The sequence below is a fragment of the Uloborus diversus genome, chromosome 9 (assembly GCF_026930045.1).
Source record: "Uloborus diversus isolate 005 chromosome 9, Udiv.v.3.1, whole genome shotgun sequence".
NCBI lineage: Eukaryota > Metazoa > Arthropoda > Arachnida > Araneae > Uloboridae > Uloborus > Uloborus diversus.
The window spans coordinates 145165905-145189602 of record NC_072739.1 but is presented as its reverse complement, the minus strand read 5'-3'; the positions used below and the strand labels follow the sequence as shown (position 1 = coordinate 145189602).

Sequence of the window (23698 nt, the reverse complement as noted above, 5' to 3'; positions counted from 1 at the left end):
CTTGAAATCCATTGTATGTTTGTATTAAATGCAGTATTTTAAACGTTTTAAGTTGGGTAAAGTTGTTGAACTAAAGATATATTTTAAAAAAATGCTACTTTTTTAATAAAATGGTTAAAAAAAAAAAACAAGATAATTTTTTTTGAAAGGAAAGAAAAACCAACAAAACAGTATATTAAATTTTTATACATGAAAAGATTATAGAAAATTCAAAAAAAAAAAATACTTTACTTCCAGAAACCACTTAGCATAAGAATTTTAAGAAACTATTAGAATTACTCTTAAAAACATATGTGTATTTATGATAGAACTAAAAAGTAATTGAAATTATTTTGAACTAAGTTTTCAAACAGTATAATAATTGTTGCAAGAATAACAAGTAATAGTGAAAGAATAGAAGTAATGTAGTTATTCTTATCTAACTAATTGACATATTTATGCAAAACAGATGAAACCATTTGACATCCATTCATAGGGAGCTTTTCTCTAATCAAGAATATAGGTTTTAAAGAATGAATACAGCAATTTAACAATAAAAAAATAAAAATACTTACTTAAGTTCACAAGTTAACTATATTTCAAATGATTTCAGTATGTAACGGAAAAAAAAAATTTTAGATTGCTTTTGTAACAAACAACTTTGAATATAAGAAAAAAAAAAGCAATTAGTTAATATCAAAATATATAAAAGAATACAACTTGGTTATAAAATAAAAAAATTACTTAAGTCTGAAGAAAAGAAAACCTTTATAATCTGCGGTGACAACAAATAGTATAATGGCAAAAAACAAAGTTCTTTAAATTGAAAGTTCCATTTTAGCAATTAAATTAAAAACCCAAAGAAGTAATAACTTTTAAAATTTTATAGTATTAATTCAAAAACCAAAGATTTCTTCTTGAAATCGTGATTACAGTACTTAATTACTTCGAGACAATGGAATAAAGGCAACGGAGCTAAGGCATTAATGAAGGCTTCCTCTTTGCCTGTATGGTTGTTTATTTTACGTGGCATTGAAAGCGTAAAAGGAAATTTCAAGCTAGGTAAAATAAACAACCTAACAGACACAGAAGCAATCTTAGGAAGTTCATCCTGTGGTTAATAAGTAATGACGTTGAAGAAAAAAGATGTACAAATATGCTGCAGTTTATAATCGCACCTCATTATGTCTTAAAGCGTAACTATAGGACACCTTTCAGGATAAGGGTTGTGATTTAGAGAATCACTCACGGAAATAATTCGAAATTGATGTCCCAAAAACGAAATTTTTGGCGATTTTGGATGTTGTTTGAGGGAATGAATTCAAGACTCTTTTGAGGAAATTTATGGAGATTGAAATATCTAAATCAAAGCTTAAGATAATCTAGAGGACGTTCAGAGATTAGGTACTCTAGCTTGAGAGGCAGAGGGTGATATAGCCCCATAGCCCTTTCTCTTGAATTTGCCATTGCACTCAATTACTGATGCTACTCTAAAATGCTATTTTTCTCCAATGTATTTTAATTTTTCAATTATGCAATGATAAATTTTTAACTGTAGGGATAATGTGGTGACCCCCTAGGAAATGTTTTGCGACCCTCCTCCCCCCCCCCCCCCGGTTGGGAACCCCTGACCTAAACTGTAAAAATAAAAAACGAAACCTAAATTGACTGAAGATCAACTCTCTTAGTTTGTTGAACCCAAACATCAACTGCTTGGGGAGGGGGGATGTATACAGAAATACTTAAATGGTTTTGTTGCACACCAGGTAAATATAAATCTGTGCTGACTACAAATTTTAAGTTACCTCTCACAAAACAGACTTTGATATTTATTGAATATTTGCTACAGATTGCTAAAATAAAGTTACATGAACACTATGAACTCACATCAAAATATTTTCTTCAAAATATTGCTTGATAAAAAATTGATAAAATAGTGACTGAAAAAATCCATTTGAGTAAAAAAGTTTGGGAATTTTTAAATTGCTATCAATTTTGACGTTAAACTCAGAACTGCAGAATCTATAAGAGGAAAAATGACAGACTGTGGGAATTTTAGATCCTTCGACACCTACTCTGACACATTAACTAAACTTAATTTTGTTTCTGAAAATGACGTTTATTAATGGCACTCTGACTAAAAGCAAAATCCAAAGTATTGCCACGATTGACTGAAAATGTTCTCGAGATTGACCTGTCGATCGCGATTGACGAGTTGCCGACCGCTGACCTAAACCATAAAAATATAAGATGATAAGAGTCTACTATTTTTACCCACTGATGAATCAAACAAATAGAAAACAATAACATAACCATATTGAAAAATAAAGAGTAATATTCACAGCAAGCTAACAACGTCTGATTGTATATCTAGAATATGCTAGAAGATCAAAAACACTATTAAAATGGTCTTCAGCTACCAATTTCTACAAAAAATTGATGTCAATTTATCAATGCCTAAAATTTTCATTCAGTTTAAAACATATGTGATAAATTTCACTAAATCAGATTTTTGAACAACAAATCAAATAAGGAAAATGTCAGAAAATCCTGAAATCGTGATAACAGGCAAATTGACATACAGCAGATTATGATTAAATACTGTGAACAAGTTTTTCTTTTGAATGCTTCAGTGATAAATGTGGAAGTTTCCCTCCTTTTAATTCAAATACAGATTTAAAACCTTAAAATATTTATATATAAAAAGTTTAAAAGTATCAATTTAAATAATAACTTATGACATCAAAGTCTTTAATAAAAAAATGTTTGAAATTTCATATTTAGTTCTTTATTGTTTAAGCATTAATTTGGATGATTTTATAAGCTTTTGAATTCATTAATGTTTTACATAATTCCCCAAATTTTATAGGATTTCAGATAATTTAGCATTCAGGAAAAAATTTCAAAGTAAAAATTTAAACATACCACAATCTGACTCATCAGAATAATCACTGCAATCAAATGAACCATCACATCTTTGAGATCGCTCAATACACTGTCCATTAGCACACACATACTGACCAGGTTGACAAGCCCCTGTAATTATATTTCAGATACATTAGAACTATAGAAGCAAAAATAACAATTTCTAATCCCAAAAATTGATTATTTTAAATTACAGTCAAACCTCAATAACACACACAGACTTAAAACAAATTTTTATTAAGACAAATTACATTTGTGATCCCCATCCAATTGTTCGTTGTTTATTGCTGTTGGGATAAGCTGAACTACGGTTAAAACAAACTGATTGTAAAGTTCCCTTTGAGTTCACTTTAACGAGGCTCAACAAAACCTGACACACATAAACCACAAAAATTAACACTAACATAAATCATAAAATACGAATTAAAATTTACAAGACAGGAAACATTGGTAAAATCAATTATACAAAGGGTAACATCAGAAATAGGTACTATCAAATTCAAGTTTCATCATTCATGCAATAGTGCTGCTGAATTTTCAGAGTTGCACCTAAAAAAAGGTTCAGGCATAGAAAAAATTTAAGCACATTGTTTTAAGCCTACAGTACTAGCATAAAATTTAAAAGAAAAGATGTCAAACCAAACATTGCTGGACTAAAGAGTAGCAGGGCAACCAACTGCTATTTCCTAATTACACTACCCCCCCCCTCCTCCACCCATTTCTTTTCTTAAATGCTTTAAGTGACTTATAGAATATTCTGCTCAATGCTTCTCCATGCAATCTGTGTTTAAAATGTCTAGGTCTGCCTATGAGAATGAATACAAAATTAATGAATAAGATCAATATAGCATTCGACAAGTCAAAAGTGAAAATAGTAAATTCTACCTGCTAAATATGTTTTAGATCAATATTGATGCATATAAACATGTGTACAGACACTTTAAATTTAATTAAAACATGGTAAAGGAAGAGCACATCCTTTTTTTCTCCATTAAAATCATCAATGAGAAAATTTACCAATATTAATACAGTAAACTCTTGATTATCCATGAATGGTTCTAGAGGGGGGGGGACACTACTCTACTTCATTAAAAAAAAAAACACCATGCATGTTACAAAAGGCTTTGCATCGGATGCATCGACAAATGCTGCAATATTTAGAAGGGCAAGATGATGAAGTACAGCTGGTTGAAAATGCTAAGAAAAGCACAGGTCAAGAACCAAGAAAACATCTTCGCAGCAGGAAGCAAAAACAAATGACTGAATTTATCATTATTTTTGATCATAAATTTAAACTTTGTTTAAATTTTCACCCCTTTTTCTTTGTAGGTAGTTATTCTTCATTGCTTCTATGTTCTTTTGCTAACAAAATACAAACAATTTTTGCTGTTCCATAAACATTAAACATTGTTTGTACAGTGTTTTACACCAAGATTTAAAGCCATTATAATTTTTATCTAACTTGCCCGTCACTTCAAGCCCTTCAGCCAATTATCCGCAATTTTTACTATCGGCTGCCGTACAGATGCCATACTACTCCACAGATTATTGGAAGTTTAGTGTACTAATAATTAAAGATACATAATTATACTGCCATTGGCAGGTAAATGGCAGCACCTGCAGGAATGAGTTTGAGATATTTGAAGGAACACATTTTCGATTCAGTACTAACAATTGGAAAATATCAGAATTGAGTGTCTTTCTCTCAAAGGAAACCAGATAAGCAATTACTAAATTGTACAGTAATACTTGCAGAGTAAAGCTATAACATACAATAGAAGACAAAAATTCAAAAAATGAAAAATTTGCAATTACTGCCCTTTACCTGCCTGGAGCAGTAAAACATATTATATTCCAAAACAATCATGCAAAGTGAAAACATTTTTCACTTTTATATCCTGGATGAATGCTACAAGTAGGTAACTAAAATTCAGTCTTTTTCATATTACTTTAAGGAAAACTCGATAAATGTGTTACTGTTTGACCGCGGATTGTATGTAATTTGGCAATCTGCCAAGTAAAGACTATTCCATCTGAATGAATCTAGCAGGGGAGAAGGGAAAGTAACGATGGGATTTTGATGCACACATTACATAATGTCACTAGTGCCTTATTCATTTATTGCATTCTCTAAAATAAAATAAGGAAAAACAAAAATAGTTACCACGGAAACAACAAAAAGAAAAGAAAATATTTTCATTTTGTTTAGGAACATAAAAGCAAAATGGCAAGTTCAAAACTTTGATGTGAATAAATAAATCAATTAATTTTTGCCGTGAGAATATAGATCGAATATAGTTTGGATTTAAAAAATATTGCTGAAAGCAAATTTTCATTTTTACAAAACTAAAGCTAAATAATAGAGAGGCAAATGTGCACTTCTGAAATAAACCAACTAACATCCCTATAAACTAATAGATATGTCCATTTCCACCTATAAATCGGATATTTGCCTTTCCATGTAATTGATGGTCAGACAGTATTATGATTTTTGGAGAATGTGAAGACTTGATTTAAATATGTTTAGTCCACCATTTCAAAATTTCATTTAATAACAAGTATTTTGCACACTTTCAAGCAAAAATTTTAGACAAAAGGATGACCTATTTTTTCCAAATTTGCAGTTACCTAGTTGCAGTACTCGGTCGACGAAAGGAGTGTTTCGGATAAATCCATCAAAAAGATGAATTTTATCAACATGGAATATACATTATAATTTAACTATTACCACATACAGCAGTCCAACTCATCAGATCGATCTGGACAGTCAGGCAGTCCATCACAATATTTCGCTCTGTCAATGCACAAACCAGTTACACAGCGAAACTGAGAAGGACGACAAAGGCGAGTTTCTGAGGATAGGAAAGTAAGAGGCACAGAAGAGGAGTCAGATTTTTAATTGAAAATTACATGAAATTCATGCAAGTGTAATTAGCAATAGCATGCAAAGTAGATTATAAAGTTAGTTAAAGGAAATTAGTAGAAGTGATTACATCAAAAATTGCATTGTTAATAAAATTAAATTTACTCATAATTGCAAAACTTTTTTTTAAGTTTAAAAGTTTTACATGGGAAAATACGTAGGTTGTTTTTTCTTCAAGCTCCATTTTCACAGAAGAAAAGCCAGGTGGGTGGCAGGTGGCTCGTTTCCGTACTAGGATACTGCACATACCCCTGTTCAAAACTCAGTTACTTTCGAGTCCAATCTGCCCTTTCCTGTTGAGCTACAGACACGAAAACATGGATGTCTCTATCGAGTCTCCCGCCAAATGTGAATTGAGAAGTACTATTCCTTTCTTGCATGAAGAAGGAAACAGGGGAGCGGAAATTCATGGAAGAATAAGTCATGTATATGGAGACAACTTAATGAGTGCTAGTTGTTTTTAAGTGGTGCCGAAAATTTAAAGAGGGCAGAAATCAAAGACACCGTCAAAAATCATTCAATCATTGGCGGCAACGTTCTATGAGGAGTAGGGTGGGCCGAAAAAACTTTTTTTGGAAATCTGTTTTTGGATAGTGCGGAAAAGTTGCTATATGGACCCGTTATTACCCATAAAAAATTTCGCTAAATTAGTTTAATATTTAGCCTGCGCTATTTGACCTTGAAAAACTGAAAAAAAGGACAAAAATGCACTTTTTTCAAAAAAAAAAAAAAAGAGGGGGGGGGGCAAAAATAAAAGTTTGAAGCTAGTTTCAACAAGCATTAGAAGTATCTGTCAGTGCATTAGTTGAAATCCTCAAAGATTTTTATACATTTCGTAGAATATTTAGCTACGCTCCTTTAAGACTGAAACATTGGCAAAATGAAAAAAAAAATAAATAAATAAATAAAAGTAGTTTCGAAATAAGTAAGTACTGAAATGTTACGCAATACGTTACCTAGAAAAAACAGTGAAAATTCAATCAATTTTATGCGACATTTGTACGCCAATTTAAAAAAGTGCACACACTCAAATAAAAAATAGTTACATAAGATACTAATTTTTTAATCTTTGGTTCCAGTAGTTTCTTCGGGATAATAAACGGCGCTCAACTACTTCTATTATTCCTAAGATTATTTTATAACTATTTTATATATATTTGACAAATAGAGCCCTTGAGTATTAAAAAAATGTGAATCCTCTGAAGTCCTTTAAACTGATTAATGAATTGAACGCAAGTATTCTTCTTTAAGAAATGCTGTAATTCTACACCTCCACAGCTGAGAGTTAAGCAATTAAAGGGGTCCTCTCTTGCGTCCAATGTCCACAATGAGTTGCCACTGAGGCATCTTATACTGGAATTGGACGGTTGCACAAAGTGGCCACATTCATATTCTGGAGCTATCGAACAACTTCTTAGAGATTGTAAAAAAATCCGGTGGACAAATTTGATAAAATTGACTGCAATCTTCTGGTTTTGGACATGGAAGATATAAAAAATTTAAGTATTGAACAACAATATTTGTATAGAATCTGTCTTGCCGTAAAAGATGGTCAGTTGTCCTTCAAGCGTGGCTGACAGTAGCCGAGGCAAACTCAGTCAGTCATGCGCGATGGCTGACAACTGCAAACCATTTGTTAGGCTTGTATATAGGCACTCCAACTCCATCAGAAAATCTTACAATACTTGTAAAGTATGTAATGTTAGTTTATGCTCCAATGTGGTTTAAAATAAAAATAAAACCGAACTGCCAGTACGGCGCCCAACATGTTTGGAAAATGATTTCTCTTGGAAGGCAGTTTCCAGACAACGTTAAGGAGATAATTTTCAAAGTTCTCTCAAGTAATGCATATTTCGCTCATCCTGAACAGCTACTGTTGACAATGTTGTTTGACTCAAGAAAATACATTCGGGAATTAGCTGTTAGGCGCATTCTGAACTCTAGAAATAAGAAGACGAAGAGCTCGGATGGTGTACGATTATTTGAGCGTCCTAAACTCAATTTTGAAGCCGTTGATTATGTTGATTTAGTTGATTGGGGCAAACTGTGTTGTAACAGAGCCAACTCTTACAATGCATCTAAAAGACCAACAATGGAAAGAAATGTGCAAAGAACATTCTACAGAGTTTACTTTCGAGAAATTTCCCTGTCACACGCAAGCTGTGAAACGTTGTGTGAAACTAATAACCGAAGCTGCAATAAAAGTACGTGGTGAAACTGCACGAGATGGATACATTCGTGCAAAACCTCATGCTAGGAAAGAACTTCCATCATTTGATAACAAGGGACAATATTATTCCAAAAAATAATATTCATTATGCATGAGGTACTATAAATCAAATTTGAAGATTTCTTTTTTAAAATTTTATTATCTATATATGTAATTCTAGAAAATGTATGATACTATTACGTGATAATAATTACTATGATTAATAGTGCTATTTAATTAATTAGTCTATGATTTAATTTTGAAAAATGATTTTCACATTGGTTTTTAAAGAAATTCAATATTTTTTCATTTTTCTCCAATTTTTAATGTCGGAAAGGAACGGTTAAATGCTCATTAAAATCAATGAAACATTTTATGGGCTCGAACTGGCTCATTATATAACATTTTCGGTGCATTCCAGCAAAATATTTGGAAGTTAGTTTTTTTAAAAAAATTTCGACAAAAATTCATTTTTCTCTTTTTTTACGGTTTTTCAATGTCAAATAGCGCCGGTTAGATATTTTTTAATATCCAAGAAATTTTTTGTGAGTGCTAACTAGCTCACTACGCAACTTTTGCGCGCTATCCAAAAATTGATTTCGAAAAAAAAAATTTTTCGGCTTATTTCGGCCCACCCTAATGAGGAGGGTATAGAAAAGCTTGCGCACAGGTACGACAAATGCCTAAATCGTCAAGGTGATTATGTGGAGATATAATATGCATTGTACTTTACTTTTGATAGTAAAATCTTTTTTGTACATTTACCGTTATTTTTTTATAGCCAAACGGAGCTTGAAAAAAAAAACAACCCTCGTATATATATAAAGGGAAAGCAATGTAAATTTGTATCAGAGGGGCCTCAAGTTGAAATTTGTGCTTTTTTTTTCAATAAAGTTGGTTAATGCATGATTAATCTCCCCTTGTTAAGCAAAACTTCTAATGAGAAAGACAATCTCATGGCTTTGTAACTCATGAATCATGTTTATTAAGTATTCAGCATAAGATTGCTAATTGTAAAATCTTGAGTACGTATACATACAGAAACGAATGGAAAGTTGTAAGGTTATTGTGGATATTGTAAAAATCTTTAGTAAAAATTAATTTCATTTTTGAAGGTATTTTATTTTATATTTAAATCGACTTATTCTTACAAATTATCAGTGTTTACTTGTTATTAGTTAGGTTCAATAATTATTTACTTTTATTTATTATTTCATATATTTGTATTTAATTTATTTTTATTAATCTTATTAATTTACTTTTTCTTTTTTGAAAAATTTTGGAAAAATTACCAATTTCTTATTTATCTCAGAATAAAAATTGTAAACCAGGAAAAAATAGATAAATAAAATAAATGACGACTACAACATTTCCTAAAATGGAACGTGACTCATTGGGGTTCATTGGTCAAAACTTGGTAGATTGGTACACTCTAATCTCTTTAGTTTTACTATCAGAGGGTTATTTTACAACTTCTACTATTGTTGGAAAGAAAGGCATCAAAAAACAAGCTGAAATCCTAAGTAATTTTAGAACATTTTGTTTTATGTATAAAATGACAATTGCGAATATCATCAGACATTTAAATTTGGTTTCTGTTCTTCAAACAATCTATACATTATGTTTTATTACTAATTCAAAACAGAATGGAGACCAATCTTATTGAAATGAACGCTGATATTAAAAAGGGCATTAAGATAGCATAAATGCAATTCAACCGAATGTTAAGAAAGAAACTTAAAAAGAAGAGTGAACTAGTTTGTAGGTTGGGAATTTTTAAAAAGTAACCCAAAAAACTGGGACATAAGTTATGAAACTGAAGGAAAATTCATTAAGGACATAAAACATGTTCATATCCTTAATGATTTTTAAATGCTAAACCTGATCCCCCCCCCCCAGAGCATTGTCATCAAATTCAAAAATGAGGACTTTTAACTTAACTTAATGCCTTAATAACTTAATGCCTTTAATTTTTAATTTCTGAATCATAGTTAATTTTTAGTTATTCATTATTGTTTAAAAGGAGACATTTAGTAAATGGCAAATAAAGGGAAGAAAAAAAAAACAAAAAAAGTAATAAGTCATCAACTTAAAGTGTCTCAAATAGAGTAAAATATTTTTTCTCTTAAGTTCATTAGGTGTAATGAAATTCACTATACATAATCAAATTTTAAATTAATCTGCATAGTTTATAAGAATAATTTACCACAATCTTGTTCATCAGAATAATCAGCACAATCATACAAGCCATCACAACGAAATGTGTCTTCGATACATTTTCCATCACCACACCTAAACTCATCAACGTCACAATCTTCTATTTATAAAACAGCATACAAAGATGTTAGAAGGGAAGAGTATTACTATCGTACTCAGAAAGTTAGGTGCATGCAATTAGAGAGAAAGATAAGCAAGTACCAATCAGCATACAGCAAAAATATTTCCTTAAAAAAATAATGTTGTGCATTAAACTGCTAAGAAATTCTGCAAAATTTGTTCTGCCATTTCACAATTTTCCTGTTGATGTATCTTTTAAAACACGTTTTTCAATTATGCGTTTTAACAATGCAGAGAACAAAAGAAATTAAAATAACCATTTACTATGATAGATGCCAACATGCTCAGATTTAATTATTTAATCTCACTTTATAACACCACAACAATCAGGGGCGTCTTATTATTTTTTTTTCCATTTAATGAGACAAAAGTGCTGAAAATTTAAAGTGTGTTAATAAAGAAAACTTGTTCAATATCATAAAATAATAAGATTATTTTTTGAAAAAATGAAAAGTAGTGTAGATCATTTTGCAGATTTTCTTTAATAAATAAATCTCTCTTAAATGAAAAGGCAAGGATATTTGACAACAAATTATGAACATAAAGATATTACACATATGCATATATACATGAATATACATATGTATTCATTTTTTATCAAATGCAAGTGATAAGTTCCCCAATTACAATTCTTTAAAACGCCCCTGAAGTGGTAGGCATTTTGCTTCCTAATTTACACAGGCTGCGTAATAGCCACAATAACATGCAGAAATCAACACTATTCTAAAATATGTAATAAATTCAAAGGTACACAATGCAAGAACTGTAACACACTGCAGCATTTAAGAACTTTTAATTAGAAATCTTGCTTTGGCATAGTTAAAAAAAACTCTATACTTCTACAGCAGTTTCTAAAGCATAAAATTGATGAACAGCAAGCAATACAAAGTTGAATACTTACGTAAATGTTGTTAGAGCACACTTGCTAGTCAGAATATGTTTTCATTTAAATAAATATTTTAAAAAATTTGTTAATCAAATGCAAAATCCTCTTTGAATATAAAGGGAAGTGACATTTTATAGTTAATAAAACTATGGTGATATGCCAGGAAAAAAGTACGCCAATAAAAACAGTTAAGCTGTTCACCCCCCCCCCTTTCAAATTATTCCTATTTTGTAAACTATAAATAATAGTATCCTAGACTTCAAGGTGAACAACGAAAAAAGAAAAAAAAAAAGAAAAGAAAAGTGGCAAGTTTTTGAAGCAAGTGTTACACAAAAGCTTTAAAGTTGAAGTGGATACATTTGATTTAAAGAAGAAAAAACTTAAACAGTATTTTTTTTTTAAAGTTTAATTAAAATATTTGACAGGGAAAAAAAGAGAGGTTATGTTATAAATTTAACATGTAACTCAAACAATACAATTTTTGTTTCAAATTCATCAATAGATATGCTTTGCCCGAGTTTTGCTTGAAGACGTGCAATTTCAAAATAATACATATTTGATTCTAAACATTTTATTTTTAAATTTGAAGATTTATTTTTTTTAGTTCATCAATACACATGTATCATACATCTTGTATATATGCATAAATGTGAATATATACAAACATACAAATATCTACTAATTTTATTAGACTCCAATTGTTGTACAATCACTTTGGCTTTGAAAACTACTTTTCAGCAAAATTCAATTTTGTTCACAACACACACACAAAAGGTATAACATAAAATAACAAATTTCACAAGACATAGGACTTTACATACACTGGGTTCTGTATAAAGTTTTAAAAACTTGATATTCACTCTTTTTATATTACCAATATACAACTTTAAAACAATACTTAATAAATTATGATATGATTCAATCATATTCAGAAGAACACACTTCTCACTGATAAAACAGAACATAAAATATTCCAAGCAACACAATTATAAGAGTAAGCTTACGGCAGTCTCTCTCATCTGAACCGTCATCACAATCTGGTATGCCATCGCACCGCGATCGACTGTCCAGGCACTCGCCATTATTGCATTGAAACTGAGTTGGAGTACAACCTTAATAAAAAAATTGTTAATTTCAGTAATATCGAATTGTCATAAAAATGTTTTAATTGCATTTGAATATGTGATTAATACAGTGATATCTCAATTGTAACAATTTATTTTTTAGCTTTATTTCAAGGATGCAAAAAAGTAGAAATGGAATGAAGACCAGTGATTAAACAGTTAAACAACAGTTTCATATAAGAGAAGAAAATGGTTTTCTTTTTTCTAATAAGCAGTAGAAAATGCTGTACATGTTTCTTCAGAATGCAAAACTCTGTAAAAATGCACATATGTAACTGTTTTAAGTATATTTCCTTATAAAGTCAAAGTCCACAATTTTCAATTATAAGAAATGTGTTTAATGACTTAATTAAACTCAACATTTTTTTTTCTTTTTTTCCAAGCCCTACTGGCTTGATAATTAAAAAACCTGGCTTGATAAACAACAATGACCTATAATTTACTTATTAGCTGCTATAGAGATTTTGTCTTGAAAAGTACAATCAATATACATAAATTTTCATGCAGTTCAACTAACAGGCTTTTTTAGCACTCTAGTTTTGCAATTGTTTAAAGAAGTTAACTAATATGAATAAAATAAATGTGTAAGAGATCAAAATATATCATGATCATTGAGGCAACATTTTCTTAATGGTACCAACTGTTTCACCAAGATATTGTACGCATTTTTCATTTGACTTTAATCAGAAAGAAAATAAAACATGGGTGAAAAAAATATGGTTCATTAACCTTACATCCCTGATCAAATTTTAAAAAACACATACTCTCAACCACACTGAACAGCATAAGATTACTCAATTAATTCGAGTAATTAATCAAGTAACTTCAATTTTACTTAGATTACTTGAAGCTGCTTCGGGATAAACTGAGATTTTTAATAATGTATACTTTGATTGTAATATCAAAACAGCTGCGCATCTGATGCTTCTAAACATGTCTCTGGAACCAACTGCTTGAAAAACGATAAGCACTTTTACACTTAGTTAAGCATTTTCAGCGGAGTGCCAGCACATAAATATTTTTTGAGAACAGTCTTTGTGCTCAATTATGTGATGAACAATTTCATTTCAGCACTGGCAGGCTAGGACAAATACATCTCAATTTTGAACTCAGATATAAAGTCCAATTTCTGTTAGGTAAAGAACCAATTTCCTTGTACCTATTTGAACTCTTAAAAAGACCAGTAAGGGATTGCCCAAAAATGATGTGTCGGTTTGAGGCGGAGTGGATATAAGAAATTGTGACAGTTTGTAGCAAAGGGGAGGGAAAGGGTCACAAGAAGTGTGACATCACGCATATTTTAAAGCAATATACACATGCAATATAGCCCAGCATGTGACATGGGGAGGGCGTATGGTGAAGAGCGAGCTTGTGACAAAAGGAATGAGAGGTAAAATAAGATGAAACTAGTATGTTGTGGTCCTCACGAAACTTTCTTCTATATTTTTCTTTTTTTTTCTGATCCCTCCCCATGCTTGACAATATGCAATATTCCCAACAAAAACAAAATTACACATGCAAAAACTAGACGACCATCCCAATGTCTGAATTATTGCAAAAGCAAAGCAAAGAGCGAAAATTGAGAGTTATTTTAAAAGCCTTGCTTGAATTAATTACAAATATTTTATTTGTTAACAAACATAAGATGGCAACAGTTAAACATTTTAAATCATTGAGATAATATTTCCGATCATTTCCATACAATTAAAATCACGAGAAATACGCAGACGACAATTTATTACGATTTATCTTTCTTATTGTTACATTAATAAAGCTATTTTTATTCGCAAAAAAAAAAAAAAAAACCTCTTGGAGCGATTGGCGTCAAAATTAAACCAAAGCCAGTTTACATATGGATTCACATATATTCCAAATTTCAACCAGAACGTAGCATTACTTCTTGAGATAGGGCACTCACAATGGAAAAAAAGAACGGGCGATTGTGCTACCCCCTTTTTAGCTGTCGACACCAAAATAAAATCAGCTCTTATACCCACTAAGGACTACGTGCCGATAAATTTTTCTTTCATTCCGTCCATTATTTCTTGAGATACAGCAGTCACAATTGACGACAAAAAACGTTCTATAGCTCAACCCCCGTTTGAGTTATTGACATCAAAATTGAATCAGCACTTGTTCCTGTTAATGGCAACATATGGACCAAATTTTGTTTGATTCCGCAAGTTACTTCCTGGTTAATAGCGGTCACGCAAAACTCAAAAAACATCCCATTGCTCCACCCCCCTTGGAGGAATTCGCGCGAAAAACCAATGGGCACAAGTTCACATAGGGGCACATATGTGTACCAAATTTCGTTTGATTTCATGCAGTAGTTTTTGCTGTAGAGCGGCCACAAAAAACTGGTCACACACAGACGTGACACACATACACACACACACATACAGACAGACAGACATTTTCCAAAAATAGTCGAAATGGACTCAGCACACCTCAAAACGTTCGAATCCGTTAAAAATTCGAAATTCGAAAATTTGCACGAATCCAATACTTTCTTCTATATATTAGATATAGAAGAAAGTAAAAAGGGGCGACATCATTTATTGACAGCCCCTTACATAATTCTTCAAATTCTCAAAAAGCTGAGTTAAGTCCGAACTTCAAATTTTAACAGCCATGAGTTCAATGTTAATTTTTTGGCACAAATACTCATAATGAAAGAGGAAGATGCAAAAGTTTAAAAATAAATAATTGTTGTTTTGATTCATTCCCTAAATAAATCTATCTTTTTCCTGGGGTCTTCTCTTTTTTATACAAATACAAAAGTTACGACCAGCAACAGGCTCTGGGCCCAGCTAGACTGGTCCTAGTCGATTTACAATCCCCAGTGAAGATCAATGGCCCTCTTAAAACTATCTACTCCCTTGCTCATTACCACCTCTTCCGGTAAACTGTTCCAAGGTTCCACTACCCTGCTAAAATAATAATTTTTCCTAACATCCATATTAGCCTGAGATTTAAATAGCTTAAAACAATGACCCCTTGTCCTGTTTTCAGTGTTAAACTTCAGCCCCGTAACATCTTTCATTTTAATAAATTTAAACAACTGAATCATGTCCCCTCAGTTTCTTCTTTGCTCAAGACTACATTTTTAGCCTTCTAAGCCTGGAATCATAGTCTAAGTGAGAAAGTCCATTTATTAGCCTTGTAGCTCGCCTTTGAACCCTTTCCAATACATTAATGTCTTTCTTAAGATAAGGAAACCAAAACTGAACAGCATACTCCAAATGAGGTCTTACCAAACTTCTATATAAGGGTAGAAGAACTTCTTTAGATTTGTTTGAAATAGATCTATTGATAAACCCAAGCATCTTATTGGCCTTGTTACTAGCAATGCTGCACTGATGGCTAAACTTTAAATCCTGACTTATTAAGACCCCCAGATCAGTAACTTTGTCTGCCTGACTAATGACTGAACCTTACAAATAATAACTTGTACACTTATTCCTTGCCCTAAATGTAGCACTTTGTTTTTGAGAGAGAAAATTTTGAAATCATCACACTGATATGAATAAAAATAAGATATATTAAATGAACATCATTAAAAGTCAATGGGGCCGTCCACAAATGATATCATGCTTTGAGGACGGGATTCATGAGCACAGGACAAGCAAGGGGCCTGTAGCAGGTAACATGAAGAGTGACAAGACTCACTTTTGTATAACAATATGTTTATGAAGAGTAGCATGACATGTTATAAGGGGGGGGGTAAGGTGTGTGGCACTTTAATAAACGATGGAAGGCGTCAAAAATGGTGAGAAAAAGTGTGACACCATTTATGGACAACCACAAAACTGAAAACTTACCACAATCACTTTCATCTGATCGATCAGGGCAATCATTTCTGCCATCACATCGTACCTGAGAATCAACACAAGAGCCATCTCCACACTGGAAATCCGTAGGTCGGCAACGAGCTGAGAATTACAACACCAATAAAATATTATAAGGTGACCAAGATATTTAATTTAATCCACATAAAACATCGCAAAACATTTTTAATTTTTCAAGGAAGGAACTAGTAGTGACAAAAATGCATACCACAGCTCTCTTCATCTGAGTTATCAAAGCAATCTCTCCTACCATCACATCGCCTTCTTTCATCGATGCAAGTTCCATCAGCACATCTGAACATATTCTGTGCACATTTCTCTAAAACGTCATTAAAACGAACATTTTATTTTCAGGGTTAATTTTACATATCAGAATACTTTGCCAGATTAAATTTTGGTCCACTGAACCTTCATTAGAATGTATAATTGAAACAAAACAAATAATCAGAATGAATGAGTAAGTAATTAAAATACAGAAGAAAAACTTAACAAATATGAATAAAAAATATGTAACAGCACAAGAATAAAAAAATTGAAATATATTGAGCATACTTAGGCATAGATCAAACTGAGTTTAGAATAAACGCGGTGAAAAAAAAATGATAAAATCATTACAAAGACACAAAAATAATGCAAAAAAATGGACATGTGCGCTTTGAGGACATTATTTTGAACGTAGAACTATTTTGAGCTTCAAACATTATACACCAGTTGCCAAAGAAGCCAATAAAAGTTGCTTTAATAAATGCTGCTAGCATTAGAAGTTCTAAACTTTTTTTGACTATGTGAGAAAAAGGGATGCTTATAATCCCAAAATACATGTATGCTACAATTTTGCAATTTTCGTGCTCAACAATGTTGTTTCTCATTTACTTTTAAACTGAGCTTTATATGACTTATAAAAGCCTGTCCCCGAATGGTTTACAGGCAGTGCAGACTTTTGGTTTCATACTTCGTCTGGCAAACGAAAATTAAAACATTTTTCTTTATAATATGCTTTGTTCAACAAAACAATAAATAAATAAATAAATAAACAAATAAAACGATTTGGAAGAACTGGGAAGAACTCTACCATTTACGAGGCCAAAATTCTGTTTATAATAAAGAGTTTCATTCATGTAACTAACATCTGACAAAGGTTCATTAGATACAGAAAAAAAAAACATTTTAAGTTGAAGTGGTTGCAATTGTTTATCCAAAATATTGTCTATTGAAGCAACACTTGAACATTGAAAGTAATTGATGACAAAAATTTTTGAGTATCAAGAGTTTTTTTTTTTTTTGAAACTAACAAAACAGAATAGAAGACAGAAAATGAAACAATGGATGATCTGTTCAAATAAAAAACAAAGATGAATAAAATAAAAATAACTATCATGCTGATTATTGTCTGACTTTTTTTGGATGCATGCATACAATTTGTGTTAAAAAGAAACTAGCTCATACTTTTACCGGGAAAACTCAACAAGCACTTGCGTCTGAGCTGGCTTTGGCTAAAGTAGGTAGGCTTGGTAGAATATAACTATTTTATTTATATAGTGACATCATTGCAATAAATTCTTTAATTGCAGAGATTTTTATTTTTTTTATTTGCACACATTTTATGCTATTATAATTTTTAAAACTCAAAATGAAAAAAACTGAATTTCTCAGGGCTTAGATACAGCTGATTTCGTCAGTTAAAGATATCTGTTACTCAAAAAAACTCAAACAAAACTCAGGCAGAATAACTTTTTTTTTTTGATAAACAATGGGGGGGGGGGGGAAATAAAAGATTTTTGCTCTTGAAATGTTTCTTAATATTATTAGACTTTCAAAAAATTTACACTGAAACTTCAATAACAATACTTGATTTAATGATGTCCTCAATTTATTGATCCATTTCACTGGGCCAGATTTAACTGCATGAATGTCTATACTCCTCTATTTAACGATAAATTTTTCAAATCCCTTGACAATCGTTAAATTGGGGTTATACTGCATATATATCTCATTGTTATTAATGAACTAATTTTGTTTTACTTATCACTGATTTTCCGTTTATTAGTGCATTGCATGTAGAATACTGTTCTGCATCGCTACATCTACCAGAAAAATCAATTATCAAATATCAATTGCACATTCCTTGATTCATTTCACCAATTAATAAAATAATCAACTTCATGATGTTGAAAAAAAAACTAATAAGCCTGCTTTGAGCTTACCGCAATTAGCTTCATCTGTTTGGTCCCTACAATCTGGATATCCATCACAACGCCTCTTTTCATTGATGCAATTTCCATCCCCACATCGAAATTCATATGGCTGACATTCTTCATATCAAAAACAAAACAAATGAAAAGTTACTCTGTAAACATTGGTCAAACAAGTGATGAAAAATACACTAGTACACTATGTTAAATGCAAAGAAAATTTCCTGTTGGTGAATGAGAAACATGAACATATAAAATCACACTTTATATAAAAAAAACTTTTATTTGGAAAAAATGTGGTGGACTGTTCTTAAAAGATGCTGTATTAAGAATCCACACATAGTGTTCTTTGAATACAGATTACAAACTTGATATTGGCAATACAAGACAAACTTTCCCATTACTGGCTGTGTGCCCATTAACTACTAGTTAATTTCAAGAAAATATAAGATGCAATTTATCAAAATAAATTACCACAGTTGGCTTCATCAATTCCTTCTGCGCAATCATTCCTGCCATCACAACGCTTACTACTGTCCACACAGCTTCCATCTCTGCAAATAATATCCCCTGGCTTACATGCACCTAAAAATAAATACGATTAATAGCAAATTAGCTTTTGGAAAATGAATTATGCGCAATAAAAAAAAATAGAAAATAAGGTTTATAGAACTGATAGATGAAATCATCTTTGAAAAGAAAACATGGAGTTGAGGAACATACCACAATCTAATTCATCTGAACTATCTGCACAATCTGGTCTGCTATCACATTTTCTTCTTTCATCAATACACTGTCCATTTTTACAACGGAACTGGCCGCTCTTGCACTCCACTATATTTTGAGGAATAATAGTAATTTAAAAAGTCACATATCTCTTTATAGTAAATAAAAGAAAGGTTTCAAAGAAATTCTGGAAGGAAGTATGTGGCAGGCCTGCGTCCAGGAGACCCCATAGCACCTACAGCCTTGAAATTTCGTACAAAATTACTTCGAGCCCCGGGGGGTGTGCACCTGGGGTTTTTCTTTTAAAATTCGAATTAGTTTTCTTGTAATTAATTTTTTAAGCTCAAATTTTGCGTAAATTGCATATTATGGCCTATTAAAGGGGCGAAAAATTACTTGCATACATTAATATTATATATGGTTGGAAAGGGTAGAATTTTCCGCGTTTTACGCTGTTTGTTTCAATGTTCTAACTTAAATATGGCGGGAGTTATTTGCGTTTTTAGTTCACACTTTTTTAGGCTTAGCTAAAATTTAGGCACTACTTTCCTCATTAAATCTATCAGTAAAAAGCGAAGGAATTGTCCCACAGTTTTCTTTTTGAAACCACTGGAAAGAGCAGCTTTTTTTTACTCCGGATCTCATTCGACCTATGGTTGAAAAACTAAGCTTCTATCTCCAAAGGAAAAAGGTTACAAGAAATTAAAAATCAAGTTTGAATTACCTCTTCTCCATTAAAATTATTGATGTTTTAGATGGCGTAGCCATAGTTACATCTTTTGATTTGCATGTTTCTTCTTTCTTATTCACAGACTTTAAGGGTTTCGATTTTAACGGAAAATCTTAGGCTCAACTCAATTCAAGCCCCAAGCTAAAGAGCAAAATATATTACTAAAGACCATGAATATGAAAGCGACTTTTCAAACGTACAAAACTGCAGTTTTGCAATGCTCAGGAGCCCCTTAGCCCTTGCGGCTCTGCAAGTTGGTACAGGTTATTTTGAAACCTGGGGAAGGGGCGCTTTTTGATCCAAAGGGACTCATAATACATTTTTAATCCGTTTCTTTCTGTTAGACCACTAACTATTTTCACAGCTCCATCCTAATTTAATTTACATTTGTTATATAGCCAAAGAGTGGCAACACTATTTTACTCTTTATTTAAATTTTATGTAAATTACCTTTTTATATATATGTTGAAATAAAATAGAGGTCGTCTCTTGACTCAAAAAATTGGTTCATGTCTATTACTTATTAGACGTAAGATCCACGGAAAAATACTGCGCATAGCTTTTAAAGCTAACAAAATGGCAGCAGAGTGTTGTTTAAACCTAAAATGTTTGAGTTTGGAAATAGCGCAGTGAGAAATAACTTCTATCCATTACTGGGTAACAATGGCGCACGCTGAGGAAAGTGGCGTATTTAAGTTTCAGAAGCTAAACAGAGACAACTATAAAAGTTGGAAGTTCAATGTTAAGATGTTATTAACGAACTATGATGTGTTTAGCGTAGTAGACGGTACGGAGACTCTGGCAAAAGGTGCTGACGAAAAAGAAACGAAATCTTGGAAAAGACGCGATTCTAAAGCAATGTCAACAATTTGCCTGCTTGTGGACGAGGAACTGAAAAATTTGGTCATAGACTCGACTAGTGCAAAAGAAGCATGGGACTCGTTATGCAAAGTGTTCGAACCTACAACTCGAGCTAGAATTGCCGCTTTGCGTTCGGAATTCACGAAATTAAATTTAAAAGAAGACGAAAATATTTCTGTTTTTATCGGCCGCATTTTTCGAGCTGCAAAAGACTTGGAATCTGCCGGAAGAAAAGTGGAAGATGACGAAATAGCGTATCAGATGCTGTGTAATTTACCTCCGAAGTATGACAATGTTGTAATTCAACTGTATCAACTGAGTGATGAAAGTTTTACCTCTGAAAATGTGCGAAAAGCCTTAATATCTGAATTTGATAGACTTCAGCATAGGGAGAATCCAAAAGAAACTTCAACATTCCCACAAACTGCATTTGTTTTCGACAGACACAGAAAAAATGTGTGTTTCGCTTGCGGAGAAGAAGGGCACTACTCTAGGAACTGTCCGAAAAGGAAAAATAATTCTAACTACAACAACTGGAAGCGTGAACAACGTAAAGGTCAACAAGATATGGTTACGGAAAATCGCGGAAAACTAAAGAAAGTCCAAAATTCCAATTTCCGAAAGAAGGACGGAGATGCAAGTTCTTTTCTCGCCGGAGCAATGACAGCAAATACAAAAACTGTTGAATTCGCGGTAGATTCTGCCGCAACAGAACATTTCTGTGCTGATTTAGAACTATTTCAAGACTTTAAAAGTTTTCCTAACTCAAAAGCTGTAATTGCGGAAGGAACAACAAATATTTGTGGTTCGGGTGATATTTCTTTGGAGATTATACAAAAGTCAGGTAATAAAACTCTTTTACTGAAAAATGTAATGTACACTCCAAATATGTCGCGAAACTTGATTTCTGGTAGATTAATTGACAAAGCTGGTTTTTCATTAAAAATTAAAAACAGTAAAGCTGTAATAAGAAAACCGAACGGTCAATTTTTCGTAGAAGCACCTTTGGTAAACAATTTTTACATTTTAAAAGCAAATTCAAGTGTAAAAACTTCTGAAATTTGTATTACTGAGAAAAACTCAATTATGTTAATGCATAAGAGATATGGGCATCAAAATGCTCAAGCTTTAAAGAGCTTCAGTAAATCTGAAAATGTTTACGGTTTAGAAAACTTAAGTGGTAAGATTGAAATTTGTGACACTTGTCAAATTTCAAAGTCCACTAGAGCTAGTTTTAAAAGTATAAATAAAATTACTACTAATAGTGTTTTGGAACTACTTCACTTAGATTTATTTGGCCCAACTGCGGTAAAATCTTTAGCAGGTTCGCGTTATTTTTTAAGTATTGTAGATGATTATTCTCGATATGCCAATATTTATTTCCTTAAGCATAAAAATGAAGCGTTTAAATATTTTAAAATATTTCAAGCAGAAGCGGAAAGACAGTTTGACAAAAGGATTAAGCGCATTAGAACTGATAATGGGCTTGAGTTTTGTGCTAAATATTTTGAAGATCATTTAAAGTCGGAAGGTATTAAAATTGAACGTACTAATATTTATTCCGCAGAAATGAACGGGACAGCGGAACGTCTGAACAGGTCAATTATTGAAGGTGTTAGAGCAGTGTTAAGTGAAACTAATTTACCAAAATCATTGTGGGCTGAATTAGCTCATACGCAAAACTATTTGAAAAATAGGTTTCCGCATAAAAGTTTAGGAAATGTAGCACCACTAAACATTTGGGGCAATAAAAAGTTCTCGGTAAGACACTTGAAAACTATAGGAAGTACCGCGTATTACCATATTCCAAAAGAACGACGAAGTAAATTCGAACCAAATGCTGGAATCGGTATATTGGTAGGTTATGCAGTAAAAACATATGGATATAGGATATGGGAACCAGGTACGCGAAATGTATTTGAAACTAAGCATGTAAAATTTGACGAAAGTAAACATAGATATGAAACTGAATCTAAGCGAAAAGAAACTGTTATTACAGCGTCAATTTTAAATTCAGAAAGTGATTTCTCGGATGAGGAAACTCAAATTTCCTTGGATATTCCAGATAAAGGTGAAACTAGTGGGATAAAAAGAATAAACTGGGAAAGGAAAGTAAAAACTAGAAATAGAGGTAAATCTGAAGGTCGAAAAGACATTTATTACTATCCTGAGCCTAAAATTAGACTTAGAAGTCTAAAAGAAGTCGAAAATTATTGCAAAAATAATGACATTCCCTTTAATTCCAAATATTTTGATTTTTCAAAGAAAGATTTAAATGAAGAAATTCTTAGTAGTGATAATGCTGAACATTCGAGTGATAGCGAGGTTGAAATTCATTGTGCGGAAGTTAAAATTCCTTTAACATTTGAAGAATCTCAAAACTGTTCAGAAAGAAATGAATGGCTCAAAGCTATGATTGAAGAGATAAATATGTTAAAATCTCGCGGTGTTTACGAGTTGGTTCCGAGAAAGGAAGCCACAAAAGTTTTGGGTTGTAAATGGGTGTACAATTTAAAAACAGATACTAATAAATCAATTAGGATATATCGTTCAAGGTTGGTTGCACTCGGTTTTAGGCAAACAGAAGGAATAAATTTTTTTGATACTTTTTCGCCAGTAATTAGCTTTACATTAGTTAGATTTTTCTTTACAATTCTGGTCGCCTTAAAAAGTTGGAGACATGCTCATCTGGACATTAAATGTGCGTATCTGTACGGAAATTTAACAGAAACTATATATTTGGAACAACCAAAAGGTTTTGTAACGAGGGGTAAAGAAAATCATGTTATGAAACTTAAAAAGGCGTTGTATGGCCTACATCAATCGGGGCGCGAGTGGTTTCATGAATTAGAGTATTTTCGGAATTACATTTCGAAAAGCTGTCGAGTTGTAATTGTGTTTTTCATTTAAATTGGAAAGTTATAATTTTGTTGTATGTCGATGATTTAGCGGTAT

General features: G+C 31.9%; 1 protein-coding gene across 1 annotated transcript in view; it reads right to left on the bottom strand.

The window, feature by feature from the left end:
• LOC129230548 (basement membrane-specific heparan sulfate proteoglycan core protein-like) overlaps nucleotides 1-23698 on the bottom strand; it is a 410163-nt gene that overhangs the window by 126575 nt on the left and 259890 nt on the right. Inside the window, exons 25-33 of the mRNA XM_054864952.1 lie at nucleotides 19150-19260; nucleotides 18901-19011; nucleotides 18439-18546; nucleotides 16443-16553; nucleotides 16208-16318; nucleotides 12264-12371; nucleotides 10243-10353; nucleotides 5640-5756; nucleotides 2905-3015 (exon numbers count right to left, since the gene is read on the bottom strand). Of these exons, the coding sequence (XP_054720927.1) occupies nucleotides 2905-3015; nucleotides 5640-5756; nucleotides 10243-10353; nucleotides 12264-12371; nucleotides 16208-16318; nucleotides 16443-16553; nucleotides 18439-18546; nucleotides 18901-19011; nucleotides 19150-19260 (999 nt within the window). The remainder of the gene's footprint in view (nucleotides 1-2904; nucleotides 3016-5639; nucleotides 5757-10242; nucleotides 10354-12263; nucleotides 12372-16207; nucleotides 16319-16442; nucleotides 16554-18438; nucleotides 18547-18900; nucleotides 19012-19149; nucleotides 19261-23698) is intronic.